The 24133-nt window shown below is 40.7% G+C and overlaps 1 protein-coding gene across 5 annotated transcripts in view; it reads left to right on the top strand.

The window, feature by feature from the left end:
* kdm6a (lysine (K)-specific demethylase 6A) overlaps positions 1 to 24133 on the top strand; it is a 104309-nt gene that overhangs the window by 41679 nt on the left and 38497 nt on the right. For all 5 annotated transcript variants that reach the window (XM_014164461.2, XM_014164464.2, XM_014164463.2 and 2 more), the window contains 2 exons: positions 680 to 734; positions 1549 to 1583. In XM_014164461.2, coding sequence (XP_014019936.2) covers positions 680 to 734; positions 1549 to 1583 — 90 coding nt within the window. The remainder of the gene's footprint in view (positions 1 to 679; positions 735 to 1548; positions 1584 to 24133) is intronic.

Raw genomic sequence — 24133 nt, 5'->3', positions numbered from 1 at the left:
AGGGGAAGTTGGGAAAATGATATCATCCACAGAGAGTTGAGGAGACGTTACAGCAGGATCGTGGAGGCTAGTCCCATAGGCCAGGGGTTCTCAAACTTCTCCTCGTGGGACCCTCAGCCGTTCTATGTATTTGAACTATTCCACAGCTATAGCACACCTGATTTTTAAAATGGTCAACTAATCATCGAGCCTTTGACTAGGTGAATCTGATGAGTTAGTTCAGGGCTTCAACAAAATTGTGAAAAGTCTGGGGGTCCCCATGGAGAGGTTTGTGGACGCACTCTCTGTCTGTTGCCCTGTTGGACCATCCATTGGATCAATTCCACGTTATACTTTGTAGGCATACGTTTGTCAACCTGGAGGAACCAGACGTGTGTATCCTTCATGTAAAAGGCTGAACCTTTGTCATATAGGAACAAAGTTGCATGGAAACTGTCCAACATGACTTTCTCTCTCTCTCTCTCTCTCTCTCTCTCTCTCTCTCTCTCTCTCTCTCTCTCTCTCTCTCTCTCTCTCTCTCTCTCTCTCTCTCTCTCTCTCTCTCTCTGTCTCTGTCTCTCTCTCTCTCTCTCTCTCTCTCTCTCTCTCTCTCTCTCTCTCTCTCTCTGTGTCTCTCTCTCTGTGTGTGTGTCTGTCTCTCTCTCTCTCTCTCTCTCTCTGTGTCTCTCTCTCTCTGCAGCATTTTCAACTGGCTTTGATTGACTCCAACCCCTGCACTTTGTCCAAAGCTGAAAGTAAGTAACATTACACCCCCATTTCTCTCTCTGCACGCCCGCGTGCACACACACAAACAGCATTCCTCTCCTGTTTGGTACCATCACTGAAGCCCCAATTCATTACCTCTCTCTCCTGTTCTCTCCCAGCATGTTGAGTTAGGTAGGCGAGCTGATGTGTTGCTGGATTATTACATATGACATTGTCAGGTTGACCATTTCTCAGTATTAACCACATAAGGAAAGGCCACAGAATGCTGGCTGGATATTTTTATCATTTGATTATTTCCTGCCAGTTGTCATGCCATTTCCCCACAGCCCATTTTCCTGAGCCAGGGGTTGTCAAGGAGACACACACGCGCGTGACACACACACACACACACACACACACACACACACACACACACACACACACACACACACACACTCCAAATGCCTGCCTAAGACTGGGTTGCCTAGGAGACAGCATTAGGGGGGATCGGCATAAAGTACCTCACCAGAGTTGAGACTCTGACACACACACTTACATGTGAGCAGTTTCATCTACACACACACACTGGGGACCTAACCTCCCCCTCTCCCATCTGTAACCACACACCATGCAGACTACTTTGGTCTGTACCCATCTTTTCCCCACAGGGATACAGAAACAGTACATGGATTTATTTGCTATAGCTCTCTCTGTAAAAACATGTTTTTCTTCAATCATGAATTTCTGCCAGCTTCTGTTTTGGTTTCATCACTAGGGGGAAAGTGAAAGAGCACCCTATGTAAGTGATTATTCTCCTGTCCTGTGTATCAGTTTATATCTCTCGTTCTCTCTTTCTATTCACAGTTCAGTTCCACATCGCTCATTTATATGAGATTCAGGTAAGAAATCCATCCTTATTCCCTCCTCTTCTCTAGTGCTGGTAGTAAAGGCTGCACTGCTGTAGCAGCCAGGTTTTTACCTCAACTGGGTGCTACATATTGGTGGTGGGTCGGTTGAGTATGCCCCATGAAATGAAGAGCTTCTTTCTCCTTAGGAAATACAAATCTCTATATATTTATATTAGGGATGCACCGATATGACATTTTTGGTTGATTCCAATATTTTCCTTGCCCCAAAAAACGATATCGATAACTGATATTTGACATTTTTGCGGCCTTTTAAGCATTCTAGTTCAGTTAAATAGTTCTCACACACACGCTGACCATAAAGTAAATTTGTTGGCATTTACGTATGTCTCCATTACCAGTAAAACATAATCAAAACCTATTTATTTCATAAATATATATATAGTTGTAATACTGAATGAACAATGAACACTTTTATTTTAACTTAATAAAATCAATTTCGTCTCAAATAAATAATGAAACATGTTCAATTTGGTTTAAATAATGCAAAAACACAGTGTTGGAGAAGAAAGTAAAAGTGCAATACGTGCCATGTAAAAAGCTAATGTTTAAGTTCCTTGTTCAGAACATGAGAACATATGAAAGCTGGTGGTTTCTTTTAAAATGAGTCTTCAATATTCTCAGTTAAGAAGTTTTAGGTTGTAGTTATTATAGGAATTATGACGCTTTGACTATTTCTCTTTATACCATTTGTATTTCATATACCTTTGACTGTTGGATGTTTTTTTTAGGCACTTTAGTATTGCCAGCCTAATCTCGGGAGTTGATAGGTTTGAAGTCGTAAACAGCGCTGTGCTTCAAGCATTGCTAAGAGCTGCTGGCAAACACAGTAAAGTGCTGTTTGAATGAATGCTTACGAGCCTGCTGCTGCCTACCACTGCTTTATCAAATATCAAATCATAGTCTTAATTATAATAAACACACAGAAATATGAGCCTTTGGTCCTTAATATGGTCAAATCTGGAAACTATCATTTCAGAAACAAAACGTTTATTCTTTCAGTGAAATACAGAACCGTTCCATATTTTATTGAACGGGTGGCAACCCTAAGTCAAGATATTGCTGTTACATTGCACAACCTTCAATGGTATGTCAAAATTATGTAAAATTCTGGCAAATTAATTACGGTCTTTGTTAGGAAGAAATTGTCTTCACGCAGTTCTCAACGAGCCAAGTGGCCCAAACTGCTGCATATACCCTGACTCTGCTTGCACTGAATGCAAGAGAAGTGACACAATTTCCCTAGTTAATATTGCCTGCTAACATGCATTTCTTTTAAATAAATATGCAGGTTTAAAAAATTAAAAAATAGACTTCTGTGTATTGATTTTAAGAAAGGCATTGATGTTTATGGTTAGGTACATTTGTGCAACGATTGTGATTTTTTTCGCGAATGTGCTTTTGTTAAATGTTAAGTAGGCTGTGATTCGATGATAAATTAATAGGCACCGCTTTGATTATATGGAACGCATGACAAGCTAGTTAACCTAGTAATATCACCAACCATGTGTAGTTAACTAGTGATTATGTGAAGATTTTGTTTTACATAAGAAAAGTTTAATGCTAGCTAGCAACTTACCTTGACTCCTTGCAGCCACAAGGTCCTTTTGATGCTGCACTCGCGTAACAGGTGGTCAGCCTGCCACACAGTCTTCTCGTGGATTGCAATGTAATCGGCCATAATCTGCGTCCAAAAAGGCCGATTACCGATTTTGTTATGAAAACTTGAAATCGGCCCTAATTAATCGGCCAACCTCTACTGTGCTGTTTCGTTGTTCATTCTCAACCAGGATTTCATCATACATGTCAAGCAGGGAAGTTTCAGCTCTGTCTGTCGGTCTGTGGCCTCTCTTCCAGGGTGCGCACTGTCACTGTGTGCACCGAGGTGCACATCTTGTCCAGCTGTGTCTGTAACATTTCACATAAACCTTGTTTCTTGTCTGCATCGAAGTAGCGGTCCTTGTACCTAGCATTGAGCATGGTGGCGACACAGTAAAGAGGCTCAGAGAGAATGCCACCTAATCGCTTGTTCACAGCCTTGAGTTTTTTTGCAAGTTTTAACCCCACAGTCTGTGTTTGCAGTCTTGTTGAGCAGGCGTCTCAATGCCATGACAGAGGGTATCACGTCTGCTGCAGATGCAGTTTATGAGTTTATTTCTCGACTCAGTTGTTCGAATGTCGCTAGGAGTGTGTTTGTGTTTCCAAGTTGCAATACGGCTTTCCTCAATACAAAATCCTTGTCGACCCACTGTGCTGTAAGACTCAGCATGCTCATGGGGCTGACATCGCTGGTCCAAATGTCAGTCGTGAAGCTAATAGCAGTGACGCCCATAGCAAGTAGCTCATAGATGTGCGTTTCGGTAGGGCAACATCTGAAAAATAGCACCTACTTTGTCTACTTGGTAGTGTGTACCGGGGCTCAAGGTGCTCGACCAGTTGGCGAAAGCCAACATCATCCACGACAGGGAACGGTTGATTGTCAAGGGCAATGAATTCCATTCTTGGCGTTAACCTTTTCACACGTACCATCACACAGGTGTGATCATTCTACAGTGGTCCCTGTAGCGTACGATCAAACCAGTGTGATTAGAACCCTTATTTAGAACGGACCGTTTCGAATGATGCAACAATCAGCATTTTGAGCTGACCACACTGTTTTTACAGAAATATTTTGCACAAACACAGTCCTTACAAAGTTATATCCAGAATGTGAGCAGTTTATTTTTGGATGCAATGTTTAGACATTCACAGAAGTAGCTACAGCATAGCACAATCTTCCAAACCAGAAAAATGTAGGCTACATTTGTCCTAGCGCTAACTGAGGAAAGATTGACGTAACACAAGCAGTCATTTTTTATAAGTAACACAAGCAGTCATATTTGTATAACTCTCGGCTAACATAAACTACAATATGAATTGGCTAATAGAAATGACTATAATTAATCACATCACGGGTGAGCTCACCATTGATCGAAATAATTGAGTAAAACACTCTGGAAATCGAAAGTAATCCGACTATGGGTAGTTTCTGCGTGCTGCCATGCTTTTTTTCTCTCACAAAAACCAAAGATGATAAGACAAGATGAGTTTGGTCTGTTTATAGTATGTATGTTGGGTGTGTCGTCTACCATCGTTCACATCCCACCATTCATTTCCGGAGGTTCTCAAAAGAATTGTGAACCCTTACTCATCTCATTTTGTTATAACATCTTTGGTACCACAGACGATTACGTGAAACCCAGAATGCTTTGTCGCTCATCATAATCAGTACAAACTTCAACAACAAAAATGACACACATAATATGCGCCCATTACAATCTATGCAAGAATCGGAATGCATGATTTGTCAATAGAACTTGAAAACGTGAATAAAACAGTAAATATATAACTAATTACCACACAAAACATTTTGTAATAGTGATTTATTGATACAAGTGGCGCGTGCCGGCAGTCAATTACGTAACCTCTCACTTCCACTCTGAGCCATTCAGTGTTGTTGTTTATTTATGTTTATGTATATAGCTAGTGAGAAGATGTAGCATTAGCAATGTCTTTTCAAAGGAGAACTTACAAATGCGGAAATTCTGGAGATTTTCTTTTATGACAATGAGTCTGAGTATGAAAGTCAGGAATCAGATTCTGACAGTGAGGAGCTGCCCCCCAACCTTGTAGCCATTGAGAACCCTGAATCTGAGGACTCCTTGTCCGCTGACGAAGTCCCAGTTCCCTTTGAAGATGCTGGTGGTGATGGAGGTAGACCGACAGTGGATGAAGTACAGGAGTTCTGTGGTAGCTGGAAGGCTGCCAGTCATTTCACCCTTCCTGGCCCTGCTGTTTGCTTTGATGAGTCCCAGTCTGGAGTGCAACGCCCCTTGCCATTTACATCTGAGGCAGAGTGCTTCAAGTTGTTTCTGACAGAGGAGCTGGTGGGAGACATAGTAGAGGAGAACAATCGCTATGCCTCGGAGCTACAGGAGAAGAGAGAGCCAGGAGTGAGGGGGAAACTCGCTAAATGGGTGACAACCACAATTAGTGAAATGTATACCTTCCTGGTGACAGTCCTTCTCATGGGGATAGTAAAGAAGAACTCCCTAAGAGAATACTGGAGCACAGATCCTATGTTTGTAACTCCCTTCTTTGCCACCCTCTTTTCCCAAGACCGCTTCCTAGTTCTGCTGCGAAGCCTGTATTTCGTCAACAATGCTACTGCCATCCTAAATGACCCTGTTATACAAAATAAATGTTCTTACCAGCCTGACATCAGCATTTGGTCGAGTCTTTGTGCCTGATGGTAGGCTGGCGTTCCGTCAATATATTCCCTCCAAAAGGCACAGGTTTGGGGTCAAGTTCTTTTGTCATGTGCGACGTGAAGACAGGATTTGTCCAGGACATTATAGTTTACACAGGGTCCACCACTGACATCCAACATTATGAGGGGCTTGGGGTGTCCGGGTCCATGGGGATGACCATGCTGGCTCCTCATCTCAGCAAGGGACACACTTTGTATGTGGACAATTGGTACAGCAGCCCCACACTCTTCCAGCATCTGCTGTGTGCTTGACTATGTGCTTGACTATAACCTCAAAATGGGGGCAGTGGATAAGGCGGACATGATAAACAGCTTTGTGGAATGCACTCGGAAAACGACCAAGTGGTATAAGATATTTTTCCATCTGATCGACGCTGCCCTCAATGGCCACATAGCTCACCGCCAACTAACAGGTGAGATGATTACTGAACAATGTATTTTTTGTAATTGGACGTACAGTTCACATACAAATCACATACAGAAACTATTAACGTAATAAGGCACTTTGATAGAAACGCAGCCTGGATTTGGACCAGGGTGTCTGTAGTGTCGCTTCTAGCGCTGAGATGCTGTGCCTTAGACCGCTGCGCCACTTGGTAGTCATAAGGGTAGCTTCAAAGTACAACACAAGCTAATACTTCTCTGACCAAATAGCATTGTTTTGCGGACCTAATAGAATAATGTAGCTACATAAGCACGATTGAATATAACACCATAAAGGTTATGAAATGGGTAACGTTACCTCGCGTGTCTGCGGTTATAAGGAATATACACATATATTATGCTCCATACAGACAGTGAGCTGCAGTAGAAACGGCATAACACAACATACAGAAACTATTATAACGTAATAAGGCACTTACTTTGATAGAACCACACATTTCCAAAGTTATTATTGGTAATGAAAACCACAATCACTTTGATGCGTCCAACAGACGGAAAATGTGAACACTTGTGCAGATCCTGTTCTGACGAGAGATGCGCAAATGCCTGCAGACTTGAACTGCACAAACAATTGGAAAGTGCTTGGGGAATTTTGTCCGGGTCAAAAAAATGTATTGTCCGTAAATTTAAAAAGGACTACTTTTATGTGAATGAATGAGGAGGCGGAACACACCTCAATTCAAACTGTTCTTAGAAAATAAAAACGCGTTCAAAATCATTTGAAATTGACAAGTTGAAAACAGACTATAAATAAAAACAGGCTGCGTGCTTTGGTTTGAGGGCAGCGTGGATTAAATGTACTGTTGCGTAACAATCACATTCTGGAATGGAGAGAACATTCTAACATCACGTGCATAAAGAAACTCACGCAGGGGTGACCGTTAGAGAGATTTGGAACTCCTTTGAGTTGTCTCGCTGAAATGTTTTTACTCTTTCAAATGACTGCTCAACTTGAACTTGTTTAGTTGTTGGAAGTGTGCGCTTAGTATTTTTCTGCTTTTGTTCTGTGTAGCGCTGTATTTTTCGTGGTGTCATTACATCATCTACCTACAGTTGAAGTCGGAAGTTTACATACACTTAGGTTGGAGTCATTGAAGACTGGTGCACTTCACAAAATAGATGGCATCATGTGGGTGGAACATTATGTGAATATATTGAAGCAACATCTCAAGCCATCAGTCAGGAAGTTAAAGCTTGGTCGCAAGTGGGTCTTCCAAATGGACAAGCATGCTTCCAAAGTTGTGGCAAAATGGCTTAAGGACAACAAAGTCAACATATTGGAGTGGCCATCACAAAGACCTGACCTCAATCTCATAGAAAATGTGTAGGCAGAACTGAAACAGCATGTGCGAGCAAGGAGGCCGACAAACCTGACTGAGTTACACCAACTCTGTCAGGAGGAATGGGCCAAAATTCACCCAACTTATTGTGGGAAGCTTGTGGAAGGCTACTCGAAACATTTGAACCCAGTTAAACAATGTGGCAATGCTACCAAATACTAATTGAGTGTATGTAAACTTCTGACCCACTGGGAATGTGATGAAAGAAATAAAAGCTGAAATAAATCATTCTCTCTACTATTATTTTGACATTTCACATTCTTCAAATAAAGTGGTGATCCTAACTGACCTAAGACAGGGAATTTTTACTTGGGTTAAATGTCAGGAATTGTGAAAAACTGAGTTAAAATGTATTTGGCTAAGGTGTATGTAAACTTCCAACTTCAACTGTACGTTATATAGGTTTGCATGTCAGCTTTGACATCGGTTTTGCACATCGGTGTAAATCTAGACATTGGGCCGAGGCTGGCTTTTTTTTTAGCTAATATTATCCGATTCCGATATGCTTGCCGATATATCGTGCATCCCATATATTTATATCTGTTATTTATTAGTCTTCTGTGATGGCGGGAAGAAGTAGGCCTATGCGAACTAGAGGTCGGCCGATTATGATTTTTCAATACCGTTTATTGGATGGTCAAAAAGGCCAATGCCGATTTAAAAAAAAAATTAATAATTAAAAAAAAAATAAATAATAATAATAATAAATAAATACAAATATTTAAAATCATTTTTTTCTTTTTTTAAAATATATTTGTAATAATGACAATTACAACAATACTAAATGAACACTTATTTTAACTTAATACATCAATTAAATCAATTTTGCCTCAAATAAATAATGAAACATGTTCAATTTGGTTTAATTAATGCAAAAACAAAGTGTTGGAGAAGAAAGTAAAAGTGCATTATGTGCCATGTAAAAAAGCTAACGTTTAAGTTCCTTGCTCAGAACATGAGAACATATGAAAGCTGGTGGTTCCTTTTAACATGAGTCTTCAATATTCCCAGGTAAGAAGTTTTAGGTTGTAGTTATTATAGGAATTATAGGACTATTTCTCTCTATACGATTTGTATTTCATATACCTTTGACTATTGGATGTTCTTATAGGCACTTTAGTATTGCCAGTGTAACAGTATAGCTTCCGTCCCTCTCCTCGCTCCTACCTGGGCTTGAACCAGGAACACATCGACAATAGCTACCCTCGAAGCAGCTTTACCCATGTAGAGGAAGAGGAAACAACTTCTCCAAGTCTCAGAGCGAGTGACGTTTGAAACGCTATTAGCGCACACCCGGCTAACTAGCTAGCCATTTCATATCGGTTACACCAGCCTAATCTTGGGAGTTGATAGGCTTGAAGTCATAAACAGCGCAATGCATTGCGAAGAGCTTCTGGTAAAACGCACAAAATTGCTATTTTGAATGAATGCTTACGAGCCTGCTGCTGCCTACCACCGCTCAGTCAGACTGCTCTATCAAATCATAGACTTAATTATAACATAATAACACACAGAAACACGATCCTTAGGTCATTAACCTGTTGAGGACAGACGTTCCGTCTGCGGAACCCCTAGCCAACAGCCAATGGCATCGCACGCCGCGAAATACAAAACCAACTAAAATACCACAATTCAATTTTCTCAAACAATCAACTATTTTACACCATTTTAAAGATAAGACTCTCGTTAATCTAACCACATTGTCCGATTTCAAAAAGCCTTTACAGCGAAAGCAAAACATTAGATTATGTTAGGAGAGTACATAGACACAAATAATCACACAACCATTTTCCAAGCAAGCATATATGTCACATAAACCAAACCACAGCTAAATGCAGCACTAACCTTTGATCTTCATCAGATGACACTCCTAGGACATTATGTTATACAGTACATGCATGTTTTGTTCAATCAAGTTCATATTTATATCAAAAACCAGCTTTTTACATTAGCATGTGATGTTCAGAACTAGCATACCCACCGAAAACTTCTGGTGAATTTACAAAATTACTCATGATAAACGTTCACAAAATACATAACAATTATTTTAAGAATTATAGATACAGAAGTCCTTTATGCAATCGCGGTGTCTGCTTTTAAAATAGCTTTTCGGCGAAAGCACATTTTGCAATATTCTGAGTACATAGCTCGGCCATCACGGCTAGCTATTTTGACACCCACCAAGTTTGAGGCTCACTAAACTCAAAATTACTATTAGAAAAATTGGATTACCTTTGCTGTTCTTCGTCAGAATGCACTCCCAGGACTTCTACTTCAACAACAAATGTTGTTTTGGTTCCAAATAATCCATAGTTATATTCAAATAGCTCCGTTTTGTTTGTGCGTTCAGGTCACTCTCCGAAGGGTGATGCGCGAGCGCATTTCGTGACAAAAAAATTTCAAAATATTCCATTACCGTACTTCGAAGCATGTCAAACGCTGTTTAAAATCAATTTTTATGCTATTTTTCTCGTAAAATAGCGATAATATTCCTGTATTCATTCAAAGGCTGAAAGAAAAAAATGGAGTAGTCTCGTGAACGCGCATCTCAGTCTCACTGTCCCCAGGCTGACCAATTACAAATTCTGCTGCTGTACTTTGCCCAGAGACAGCAGACACCCCATTCCACTTTCTGGCGGCTTTAGAGAGCCAATGGAAGCCTTAGAAAATGTCACGTTACAGCACAGATGCTGTATTTTCGATAGAGATGCAGCAGAAGGACAACAAATTGTCAGACAGGGCACTTCCTGTATGGAATCTTCTCAGGTTTTGGCCTGCCATATGAGTTCTGTTATACTCACAGACACCATTCAAACAGTTTTAGAAACTTTAGAGTGTTTTCTATCCAAATCTACTAATTATATGCATATTCTAGTTTCTGGGCAGGAGTAGTAACCATATTAAATCGGGTACGTTTTTTTTATCCGGCCGTGAAAATACTGCCACCTATCCCAAAGAAGTTAATATGGTCGAATCCGGAAACTATCACGTTTATTCTTTCAGTGAAATACGGAACCGTTCCGTATTTTATCTAGCGGGTGGCATCCATAAGTCTAAATGTTCCTGTTACATTGTACAACCTTCAATGTTATGTCATAATTACGTCAAATTCTGGCAAATTAGTTCGCAACAAGCCAGGCGGCCCAAACTGTTGCATATACCCTGACTCTGCGTGCAATGAACGGAAGAGAAGTGACAATTTCACCTGGTTAATATTGCCTGCTAACCTGGATATCTTTTAGCTAAATATGCAGGTTTAAAAATATATGCTTCTGTGTATTGATTTTAAGAAAGGCATTAATGTTTATGGTTAGGTACAGTCGTGCAACGATTGTGCTTTTTTTCGCAAATGCGCTTTTGTTAAATCATCCCCCGTTTGGTGAAGTCGGCTGTCTTTGTTAGGAAGAAATAGTCTTCACAGTTCGCAACGAGCCAGGCGGCCCAAACTGCCGCATATACCCTGACTCTGTTGCAGAGGTGACACATTTTCCCTAGTTAAAAGATATTCATGTTAGTAGGCAATATTAACTAAAGATGCAGGTTTAAAATTATATACTTGTGTGTTGATTTTAAGAAAGACATTGATGTTTATGGTTAGGTACAAGTTGGAGCAACGACAGACCTTTTTTGCGAATCGATTATATGCAACGCAGGACAGGCTAGATAAACTAGTAATATCATCAACCATGTGTAGTTAAGTAGTGATTATGATTGATTGATTGTTTTTATAAGATAAGTTTAATGCTAGCTAGCAACTTACCTTGGCTTCTTACTGCATTCGCGTAACAGGCAGGCTCCTCGTGGTGTGCAATGTAAAGCAGGTGGTTAGAGCGTTGGACTAGTTAACCGTAAGGTTGCATCCCCAAGCTGACAGGGTAAAAATCTGTCGTTCTGCCCCTGAACAAGGCAGTTAAACCACCGTTCCTAGGCCGTCATTGAAAATAAGAATGTGTTCTTAACTGACTTGCCTAGTTAAAAAATATTTATATAAAAAAAACATTTAAAAATCGACAAATCGGTGGCCAAAAATACCGATTTCCGATTGTTATGAAAACGTGAAATCGCCCCCAATTTAATCGGCCATTCCGATTAATCGGTCGACCTCTAATGCGAACTGAAACAAAAACATGCAGATTCTGCTTTTAAACATGTTGTGGAACTCTACTGTGGATTTTCCCAGGGCACACTGAGCTAACTGTGGAGGGAAACCAAACTAGTTTGTTTATTTGTCTTTTGCATGCATCTTTCAGTGTGGCAGAGATAAGTGAGAAGTAATTTGTCATGCCTGTCCTGCCCACCAAAAAAAAAATATATATTTATATATATATACACACACACACACACTTGTGCCTTGTCTGCTGGTGACGATGAAGTTGTAAATAACAATCACACTAGAGACAGCATTAGGCCCCAGAGAGAACTCTGTGTGGAGATTTTCTCTCATATTTTCTTAATTCTCCTCAGCCTCTTGACTGATGTGCCATACCATTCACACCCCTGTGTGTTCAGAATCAGAGCTCTGGAGAAAGGTGTAAGAAGGTGCCTGTGTTTGTACTAGGGACAGATCTAGGATCAGCATACCTTGCTTTAATCCTGAAGTGACCCCCCCCCCCACTCATTCCTCTTCCAATCAGCTCCTCTCTGCTGTGCCTGGAGCTGTGGTGATTGTCCATGGGTAGGGCTGTGGCGGTCATGAAATCTTGTCAGCCGGTAACTGTCATGCGAATAACTGCCTGTCTCACAGTAATTGTCCATTAACCCTTTTACGCGTACGGTCACATTTGTGATCGTAGTTGAGTGGTCCCTGCAGCGTACCATCTATGTGATTGGAACAGTAGCAACAGAACGTGTGACGCAACAAACACTTCTAAACAGCATTGTTGTCTGAAAAGCCTCTAAACAATGTTTTGTACTTATAGAAATTAAATGTCTTCACAAGTTTATTCCTCAATTTCACCTTTTATTCTAAAAGATAAATGCGAACTTCATCATCAAAGCGTCACACGGGACACATCCACAGCCAAACTCATTCCATAAACCAGTTTTAATAACCTCTCTTGGGTATGTGGGACGTGACCGTCCCACCTGCGGGACACACTCCCAACAGCCAGTGAAATAGCATGGCGGCAAATTCAAAACAACCAAAATCTCATAATTCAAATTTCTCAAACATACGACTATTTTACACCATTTTAAAGATGCACTTCTCCTTAATGCAACCACATTGTCCGATTTCAAAAAGGCTTTACAGCGAAAGCAAAACATTAGATTATGTTAGGACACCACCTAAACAAGAAAAGCCACACAGCCATTTTCCTAGCAAGGAGAGGCGTCACAGAAACAAGAAATACAGCTAAAATTAAGCACTAACCTTTGACGATCTTCATCAGATGACACTCATAGGACATCATGTTACACAATACATGTATGTTTTGTTCGATCAAGTTCATATTTATATCCAAAAACAGCATTTTACATTGGCGCGTGATGTTCAGAAAATATTTGCCTCCCAAAACTTCAGGTGAATGTGCACATTCATTTACAGAAATACTCATCATAAACGTTGACAAAATATATAACAATTATTTAAAGAATTATAGATACACTACTTCTTAATGCAACCACTGTGTCAGATTTCAAAATAACTTTACAGAGAAAGCACATTGTTCATTATTCTGAGTACAGAGTTCAGCCAATGCAAGCTATACAGCTACCTGCCAAGTCATGGCATCAACAAAACTCTAAATTAGTGTTATAAATCTTTCCTTACCTTTGCTGATCCTAGGCGGAATGCACTCGCAGGACTCGCACTTCCACAAGAAATGTTAATTTGTTCGATAAAGTCCATCATTTATGTTCAAATACCGTTTTGTTGGCGCATCCAGAACACTATTCCAAAGGCACAATGCGGGAGCGCAAATCAATAGACGAAAAGCTCAAAAGTTCCATTACCGTTTGTAGAAACATGTCAAACGATGTTTACAATCAATCCTTAGGGTGTTTTTAACATAAATAATTGATAATATTCCAACTGGACAATAGCGTATTCATTACAGAAGAAAAAAAAAAATGCTAGCCATGCGTGAAACGCGCATGAATTAACTTCATGACCTCAGACAGTCCACTGCTTGAACCGGCTGTTATTCCCTCAAAATTCACCATAGAAGCCTCAAACAACTTTCTAAAGACTGTTGACATCTAGTGGAAGCCTTAGGAAGTGCAAAATGACCCCTAAATCACTGTAGTTTGGAAAGGGAATTAATTAAAAAAAAGTTTAATTTGGGAACGTTTTTCATCTGGCCGTGAAAATACTGCCCCCCACCCAAGAGAGGTTAACAGGTTGCGCTGTAATATTGTTTTTTTTTTAAACGGTACGTGTCTGCTCAGCTAACAACGGCTAAATTCTTTATGATGGCAGCCATGTTTATTTGTGTTTGACAAGCGCAAACTCCATAATCCCAGAATGACATTCACTATAAGACACACACAAACAAATATGGCTGTGCCTATTGCCCAAATAAGATCAACTTAGTTTGGCCACTTTTCAGCATATTACAAATCTTCAATGTGCTTGATAGTGTTTACAAGAACCGGAGCACATGACTTGACAAAACACAAAGCAAATAAAATTGTATCATCTAGTTTACTGCCTAGCCGAGCCGTAGTGCAAAAGCTAAACGGGGTTGCCAGATTTGGTTGAGACCGTGTTAGGGGGGTTTGTAGTCAGTAATATTTGAAGTTTACACATGTAACCACATTTTGGAAGGAGATAGATATCGGTCCACCCATGTAACATTCACCCTGTAGATGATGCCAAAGCATTAACCTAGATAATCCTGTCTAGCGCCATAGTTTATAATAACCCATTATCTACAACCTTGCTTCACTCTTGCCACGGTCTCTGCACACAATATAGCTGATTGAACACACACACACAACACACACACACACACACACACACACACACCATTCAATCTGATCATCTGCACAAACTACCTGACTTTGTTGCTTACATGACTTGATCCACCCTATTCTCACTCTCCTACACCTCGATCATGCTAAAACCTATCCATGCCATAATACATAATAATGGATGATTGCGAAATATCTTTCTCGCTTGGCGACGAGGCATCCATCTGTAGACTACATGTCCAGTGCTGATAATACGTTGACATGATGATATATTTGTAGGCACCGCCTAGGTTTTCCAGGGAAGAATAAATGAAATTATTTTTAAAAATGTAACAAAGTAATTGGATGCCAGCATTTCCCTTAGCCATGGTCGGCACATGTGATATATGCTCATACCCCGCTCTCTTTGTTTGTTCGCCACCATTGTATTAAAGACACCGGACTTAGTATCTCCGGTTTCCCGCCCTGTCTCACACGTGTAGCCCCTCAGACAGGCTAATACCAGAGCCTCTTTCAGATGATAATGACGTAATAATTATTATCAATAATACTATACATACTTTCTGCTACTACTATAGGCAGAAACGATAAGAGATTTAGTGGTTAAAAAATAACATTCAAATAAAACTCCATATTGACTAAGCGAAACAGGTTTTTAGAATTATTTTTGCAAATGTATTAAAAATAAAAAATATACCTTTTTATTTAAATAAGTATTCAGACCCTTTGCTATGAGACTTGAAATTGAGCTCAGGCGCATCCTGTTTCCATTGATCATCCTTGAGATGTTTCTACAACTTGATTGGAGTCCACCTGTGGTAAATTCAATTGATTGGACATGATTTGGAAAGGCACACACCTGCCTATATATGGTCCCACAGTTGACAGTGCATGTCAGAGCAAAAACCAAGCCATTAGGTTGAAGGAATTGTCCTTAGAGCTCCGAGACAGTATTGTGTCGGCACAGATCTGGGGAAGGGTACCAAAAAATGTCTGCAGCATTGAAGGTCCCCAAGAACACAGTGGCCTCCTTCATTCTTAAATGGAAAAACCTGGCAACAATCCCTACAGTGAAGCATGGTGGTGGCAGCATCATGCTGTGGGGATGTTTCAGCGACAGGGACTCCGAGACTAGTCAGGACCGGGGAAAGGTTCAGCTTCCAACAGGACAATGACCTTAAGCACACAAGCCAAGACAATGCAGGTGTTGCTTCGGAACAAGTCTCTGAATGTCCTCAAGTGGCCCAGCCACAGAGCCCGGACTTGAACCTGATCAAACATCTCTGGAGAGACCTGAAAATAGCTTTTTCAGCGACGCTCCCCATCCAACCTGACCGAGCTTGAGAGGGTCTGCAGGGAAGAATGGGAGAAACTCCCCAAATACAGGTGTGCCAAGCTTTGTAGCGTCATACCCAAGAAGACTCTAGGCTGTAATCTCTGCCAAAGGTGCTTCAACAAAGTACTGAGTGAAGGGTCTGAATACTTATGTAAATGTGTTACTTCAGTTTATTGTATTTCTTATTTGCAAAAATGTAAAAAAATAAAATTAAAAAAAATTAAATTATGTTGCTTTGTCATTATGGGGTAGTGTAAGGCTGTAATGTAACAAAATGTGGAAAAAGTCAAAGGGTTTGAATACTTTCTGAATGCACTGTATATCATGTTTTTGTCCCCCCATTTTTTATGTGAAATCCTGATTAACTGATTAACTGATTAACTTGTCATATTGCAGATACAAATATTTTGATCTAGTAATATGTATATTTATCTGTATAAATTAGCTATGACATACATATACAATTCATGTAACACAGCTTTGGATTTCAACCCCGTCTCAAAGGTGAATGATTTTGACCGTTTGTAACTTTACGGAGGAGAGCTGTTCTCTTCTCTCATTCCAACCAATGCGGCTTACAAACAATATTGATGTCCTTGTTATGAAATTACAGATTTTTAATTATGCCTGTTCATGTAAAAATGACCAAATGCTGTTTTTAGAACAGAACTACCAAAAACATTTTGTACAGTCCTGGCATTCGAAATCCCCAATTAGAAGTTAGATGTGCAATCAGCAAGATTTGAATTGTCCACTCCAGTAGCCAACACAGCACACTGGTAAAACACAATTTTCTACAAAGCATTTCGTAACAATGAACCAACAAATGCCATTGTTTGTCCCTCAATTAATAAAGACTGATTTGATTTTGCAAAAGCCATTTTACAAACATCTGAATGCTAAAGGTGTAGTGCGGAAGTGGGACACACTCTTCTTGCAGTTTCACCCGTTGGGAGGCGCTATATGTCATATGGGTTTCAAAGTGCAAGGACTGTCTGATGCGCACCGTCCATGTTCAACCGAGAAGCCTCCGCCTGGGACCTCATTCATGAATTATGCTATGGTGGGTTTATCCTTTATAGTTTACAATTGCAGTTTCACATTAGTACATATTGCTTTATTTGAACTAACGATAGCTAGCGACCGTGGCTGGACCAGTTTTCCCAAAAGTGAACGATGTGTAACGTCAAGTTTTGCTTGTGAGCCAGTCAACAATGACACCAGTCTACTTAACTTACCTGAATGAAATACACTGCTCAAAAAAAATAAAGGGAACACTAAAATAACACATCCTAGATCTGAATGAATGAAATAATCTTATTAAATACTTTTTTCTTTAAGTAGTTGAATGTGCTGACAACAAAATCACACAAAAATAATCAATGGAAATCCAATTTATCAACCCATGGAGGTCTGGATTTGGAGTCACACTCAAAATGAAAGTGGAAAACCACACTACAGGCTGATCCAACTTTGATGTAATGTCCTTAAAACAAGTCAAAATGAGGCTCAGTAGTGTGTGTGGCCTCCACGTGCCTGTATGACCTCCCTACAACGCCTGGGCATGCTCCTGATGAGTTGGCAGATGGTCTCCTGAGGGATCTCCTCCCAGACCTGGACTAAAGCATCAGCCAACTCCTGGACAGTCTGTGGTGCAACGTGGCGTTGGTGGATGGAGCGATACATGATGTCCCAGATGTGCTCAATTGGATTCAGGTCTGGGGAACGGGCGGGCCAGTCCATAGCATCAATGCCTTCCTCTTGCAGGAACTGCTGACACACTCCAGGCACATGAGGTCTAGCATTGTCTTGCATTAGGAGGAACCCAGGCCCAACCGCACCAGCATATGGTCTCACAAGGGGTCTGAGGATCTCATCTCGGTACCTAATGGCAGTCAGGCTACCTCTGGCGAGCACATGGAGGGCTGTGCGGCCCCCCAAAGAAATGCCACCCCACACCATGACTGACCCACCGCCAAACCGGTCATGCTGGAGGATGTTGCAGGCAGCAGAACTTTCTCCACGGCGTCTCCAGACTCTGTCACGTCTGTCACATGTGCTCAGTGTGAACCTGCTTTCATCTGTGAAGAGCACAGGGCGCCAGTGGCGAATTTGCCAATCTTGGTGTTCTCTGGCAAATGCCAAACGTCCTGCACGGTGTTGGGCTGTAAGCACAACCCCCACCTGTGGACGTCGGGCCTTCATACCACCCTCATGGAGTCTGTTTCTGACCGTTTGAGCAGACACATGCACATTTGTGGCCTGCTGGAGGTCATTTTGCAGGGCTCTGGCAGTGCTCCTCCTGCTCCTCCTTGCACAAAGGCAGAGGTAGCAGTCTTGCTGCTGGGTTGTTTCCCTCCTACGGCCTCCACGTCTCCTGATGTACTGGCCTGTCTCCTGGTAGCGCCTCCATGCTCTGGACACTACGTTGACAGACACAGCAAACCTTCTTGCCACAGCTCGCATTGATGTGCCATCCTGGATGAGCTGCACTACCTGAGCCACTTGTGTGGGTTGTAGACTCCGTCTCATGCTACCACTAGAGTGAAAGCACTGCCAGCATTCAAAAGTGACCAAAACATCAGCCAGGAAGCATAGGAACTGAGAAGTGGTCTGTGGTCACCACCTGCAGAACCACTCCTTTATTGGGGGTGTCTTGCTAATTGCCTATAATTTCCACCTGTTGTCTATTCCATTTGCACAACAGCATGTGAAATGTATTGTCAATCAGTGTTGCTTCCTAAGTGGACAGTTTGATTTCACAGAAGTGTGATTGACTTGGAGTTACATTGAGTTGTTTAAGTGTTCTCTTTATTTTTTTGAGCAGTGTATATGAAACTGGGGCGAAATACGAGGCCAACTTTACCATATTAACTGGGAAGCATAGTTACACACTCAGTGTCATTACTTTGCGTGAATGATATCTCAACTTTAAACAATGTGAAATTTGAATTCAAAATCATTTGTTTAGCCTCTTCTATTCTGTGACTACATGAAATAGCAAACATAACGTGAATTCAGTGATTTACATTTGTTTACTTCATCTTTGTTCCCTGATGAAATGGTAACATCCATTACTGTAGGTAGTTAGTGTCGTCACGACTTATTTTTTTTACATCCAACATTTTTCAGATGCTGCTATGTATGCATTAATGAATCAATTATGCAATTTAATTACAGAAATTAACATAATTTTGAATAGTAAATCTCTATTGATTGACTGGGTAAATCGAGATGTAGCCTTATCCACATTACAGTTGAATGCATATTCAATAGTAGTGTGTACATGCATTTAGTTATTGAGCTTGTTTTAGCTGATTTCATGGGGCTACATAAGACAAACAATCAGTTTCCCTTCCATTTGGGACTTATTTTGTACTGTTCAACAACATTTGCAAAGAAGTAGCTTTTTTCCCCTTCTTTTTTTATGTGCGCCGTATGTTATTCACGAGGCAGTCAGTTTGCTGAGGAAATAAATCATCTTTGGGAGAGGTGAGAGAGAGACCAAATGAATAGTTTTCGGTGGCAATCAGCATATTTTGCATTATGGTTTGCATATTATAACAAATAAAATACTAGGGTAGTGAATTGATGTTAGCTTCAGCTTTCAGCTAGAAAGGAAAGTTAGCCTACAATGCTGGAAGCTACCGGTATCACCTTCTATTGTAAAGTGTTCTAACCTGTATGGATTTATTTTTTGTTGCAAACAATAACTAACAGTTTCGACATTTGTACATGCTTTGTCGCATTATTCAAGTGTGTTAACTTATGTGCAGCATGACTGCAGCCCAAGACTCCCAGTGCAGGCTAGCAGTGAGTAAAGGCGTCCGCATGCTTCCCAGCCGAAACAGTTCGGTAGAGTTCGTGCATATCTTATGACGACATTTTGTGACGTTTTTGTTCGTTTTGAACTTTGAGGGTTTTTTCAGCTGTTCGGGCATACAGTTATTTTTCTAGAGGCAAGCTGAATTCTACGCCCCTTCGTCGGTGATTGGTCAACAGTAGGGATTCTTCAATAAAGTCTGTGTTGTCATTCAACGAGAGACAACTAGTTTTCATGCAATTTCTTTTTTAATACTGCACCAAACATCTTAGTTAGATGTAACATTTTGTGACTAAGATCTCTTTGGCAAAAAAGCCCAAATTAATGACAGATTTCATGAGTTATCTTAGATGAATTATTACTATTTTGGGGCTACGGCGTCTCAAAATGGACAAACGGTACTATTGCTGCTTTTTTTCTTGTTTTAAAAGTGAAGGTCTTTTAAGGGAGTTTGCGAGCACACATGTTCGGCTAGGCGCCAGACAAACTGAAGCATGCTGACGCCTTAAGGTGATCAGGCATAGTGTGCTCTATAATAAGGGGTCGGCTCACTGGCGGACCGGACATCCTCACAGCCCCTCAAGGGGTGGGGGGTACGAGCTCTGGAGGTAGTAAATCATTTTGACAGTAACCCTGTAAAAGTAATTTATTCATAAACATTTTTAAATTCCATATGTACTAGAAAGCTAAGTGTTTGTTTCTTGGGCTTCAGGAATGTGACTGAAAAACTGCCCCAGGCCTTGAAAAATAAATAATTTAACTGATAGAAATTATAAGGTGGATATCGGCGAACAAATGCTATGGTCAAGGTTACGATGGCGCCAGTGCAATGAGTGGAGCTTACTCAGGTGTTCAAAAGCTCATATCAGACCTAGAGCCTAATGCTTTCTATGTAGTTCTTTATGAGTTTTAGTTTAGAAAACGATCACTCCACAGAAGCGATAGTTACAGGGATGGAAAAAACAGCTTGATTGCCATAGCAACATCAAGGAAACTGGGCAGAAGGGAGGAGTGCTTCAAATACAGCAGTACTGCAACATCTGTAATTGAGCCTCATTCTCCTTAATTGCTGGCCTCAACACATTAAGAAAAGAGATTAACTGTATAGGAAGCTCTGGGGACAGGTCGTCTTGATACTGGACAACCAATAAGATGCAGATGCAAACAGATGATCATATTTAGCGGACAGTTCTTGATTGCTTGAACCAAAAGGCGATTTGCGATTTTTGTTCATACTGGTGAACCGGCGTTTGAGTTGTGTGGTTGCAATATCAACAGTCTCTTATCTCTGGTGTATCTTGGCATGCATCATTCAAGACAAAGGTTAAAATGTGTGCTGCGCAATGGACGTATAATGCACGATGTCTCAGGAAAGACTGTCTGGGTTGGCAATACTCAGTATAATAAACAGTCGGGTCTGCAACCTGGACCTAGAGGCTGTGGTGAAAACATTTGCACACAAAAAAAAGAGGTTTTCAGGAGACCCGGGGAGTCTGGAGTTAAATTAAATGAAACCTTTTTTTCCACATTGTTAGGCTATTTGATGTGTAATGTTTCTAAGTTTATAAATAGCGCCTACATCGCAGCTCAAGTCTAAATGTGGGTGGTATCGAGATTTTCATATCGTCATACCTTCTCTCATCCCGGGATTTATGGTATTACAGGTGTAGTACTCAAGGGGCGCCAGAAAATGAAGAAAAAAATCCCAATTGGGTTTCTATTACCAGAATGCTAACCAAATGAGCAAAAGTAATAGCGTATTTCCATGGAGGCTGCTAGCTAAATATGCTAACGAGCGCAAACGTAAATTTAAAATTGCAAAGACATGCAATTCAGCTCACATATATAGGTAGGAGCTACTGAATGTCATTTTTGTTGAGAGACATTGTGCAAATGAACAAAGTTTTGACGCATGCTTGTCTGAATGAAGAACAGTACTGGCTCTGGAGCAGCATGTGTACAGGCTGTGTCTGTTTGGAGTCTGAAGGAGAATGGGGGGGAAGGAGCAGACAGGCCAACAACAGAGAGGAGACAAAACTCAAGGAAATCAAAAGATAGCAGTGGCAGCTGTACAGAGAACTCATCCAAAGCGCGTTGACTTCTCAAACACGGCAGAAAGGTAACACAATATGATGCTGCGTCACCTTATTAATTCATCCACTTTGATAATGCAACCCCTAAGTTTAACCTGCTAGTTAACGCAGAAGTCTGTGTTTTTTACGCAGGAAGAAAATAACGCATAAGATAACGTTTTGTAAACGCAGATCTAAAATGCTTCTGCCAGTGCTCTGACTGAAGTGTAGCTACTTTTCTACAGTACTTATCTAGGTGTAGCCAGCCTACTTTTCTCGGGTGAAATGCAAGATTAACTTTAAGCAAAACATTAGGAAATGTAGATGGTTACATTCTTTCTATGATAAAAATAAGAAATATGATGGCCATGCATTGTTTTTGCAAAAAGGACCTTGCTCCTAAATAAAGGTTCCAGGTCGCACAGTTAAATATTTAGGCGCATATGCAAGGAAAATGTAGAGCCCTGTATGATTAAAAACCTTAGTGAACCAGCAATCATAATGTTTGAATTTGTTTTTTTACCGATGCATGATCAGCAATCTAACATTTGAATAGGGGTTTAGGCCAGAGTTGCAAAGCTTGGTGACAGTTGTGATATTTCAGATGTTTTTATGTGTGACCTGGTTGGTCATTGAAGTTTCCAGCTGTACACCGATAATCCCTGGCCTAAATGGATGTGGACATTGTGACCACGCTCCAGTCTAGCTACATTTTTCCTTGTTATTATTATGAAACATGAGCAGCATCTGATGTAGCTTCATATAAAATGTAATCTCCTTGGTGTCCGCATCATATAAATTACAGCAGAGGTGATGTAGCATGTACACAGCCATCCCTGTTTTTTTTAATCATATGTAATACATACATAATATATTTAAAATCAGTTTTTCACAATTCCTGACATTTAATCCTAGTAAAAATTCCCTGTATTAGGTCAGTTCGGATCACCACTTTATTTTAAGAATGTGAAATGTCAGAATAATAGTGGAGAGTGATTTATTTCAGCTTTTATTTGTTTCATCACATTCCCAGTGGGTCCGAAGTTTACATACACTCAATTAGTATTTGGTAGCATTGTCTTTAAATTGTTTAACTTGGGTCAAACGTTTCGGGTAGCCTTCCACAAGCTTCCCACAATAAGTTGGGTGAATTTTGGCCCATTCCTCCTGACAGAGCTGGTGTAACTGAGTCAGGTTTGTAGGCCTCCTTGCTCGCACATGCTTTTTCAGTTCTGTCCACAAATCTTCTATTGGATTGGGTCAGGATTTTGTGATGGCCAATCCAATACCTTGACTTTGTTGTCCTTAAGCCATTCTGCCACAACTTTGGAAGTATGCCATCTATTTTGTGAAGTGCACCACTCCCTCCTGCAGCAAAGCACCCCCACAACATGATGCTGCCACCCCCGTACTTCACGGTTGGGATGGTGTTTTTCGACTTGCAAGCCTCCCCCTTTTCCTCCAAACATAACGATGGTCATTATGGCCAAACGGTTCTATTTTTGTTTCACCAGACCAGAGGATATTTCTCCAAAAAGTACGATCTTTGTCCCCATGTGCAGTTGCAAACCGTAGTCTGGCTTTTTATGGCGGTTTTGGAGCAGTGGCTTCTTCCTTGCTGAGCATCCTTTCAGGTTATGTCGATATAGGACTTGTTTTACTGTGGATATAGATACTTTTGTACCTGTTTCCTCCAGCATCTTCTGGGATTGATTTGCACTTTTCGCACCAAAGTAAATTAATCTCTAGGAGACAGAACGCGTCACCTTCCTGGCGGTATGATGGCTGTGTGGTCCCATGGTGTTTATACTATATTTTGTACAGATGAACATGGTACCTTCAGGCGTTTGGAAATTGCTCCTAAGGATGAACCAAATTTGTGGAGGTCTCCAATTTCTTTTCTGGGGTCTTGGCTGTTTTCTTTTGATTTTCCCATGACTTCAAGCAAAGAGGCACGGAGTTTGTAGGTAGGCCTTGAAATACATCCACAGGTACACCTCCAATTGCCTGAAATTATGTTAATTAGCCTGTCAGAAGCTTCTAAAGCCATGACATAATTTTCTGGAATTTTCCAAGCTGTTTAAAGGCACAGTCATCTTGGTGTATGTAAACTTCTGACCCACTGGAATTGTGATACAGTGAATTATAAGTGAAATAATCTGTAAACAATTGTTGGAAAAATGACTTGTGTCATGCACAAAGTAGATGTCCGAACCGACTTGCCAAAACTATAGTTTGTTAACAAGAAATTTGTGGAGTGGTTGAAAAACGAGTTTTAATGATTCCA

This window comes from Salmo salar, chromosome ssa21, assembly GCF_905237065.1.
Source record: "Salmo salar chromosome ssa21, Ssal_v3.1, whole genome shotgun sequence".
Lineage (NCBI taxonomy): Eukaryota > Metazoa > Chordata > Actinopteri > Salmoniformes > Salmonidae > Salmo > Salmo salar.
This window is presented reverse-complemented; position numbering and strand designations above follow the sequence as displayed.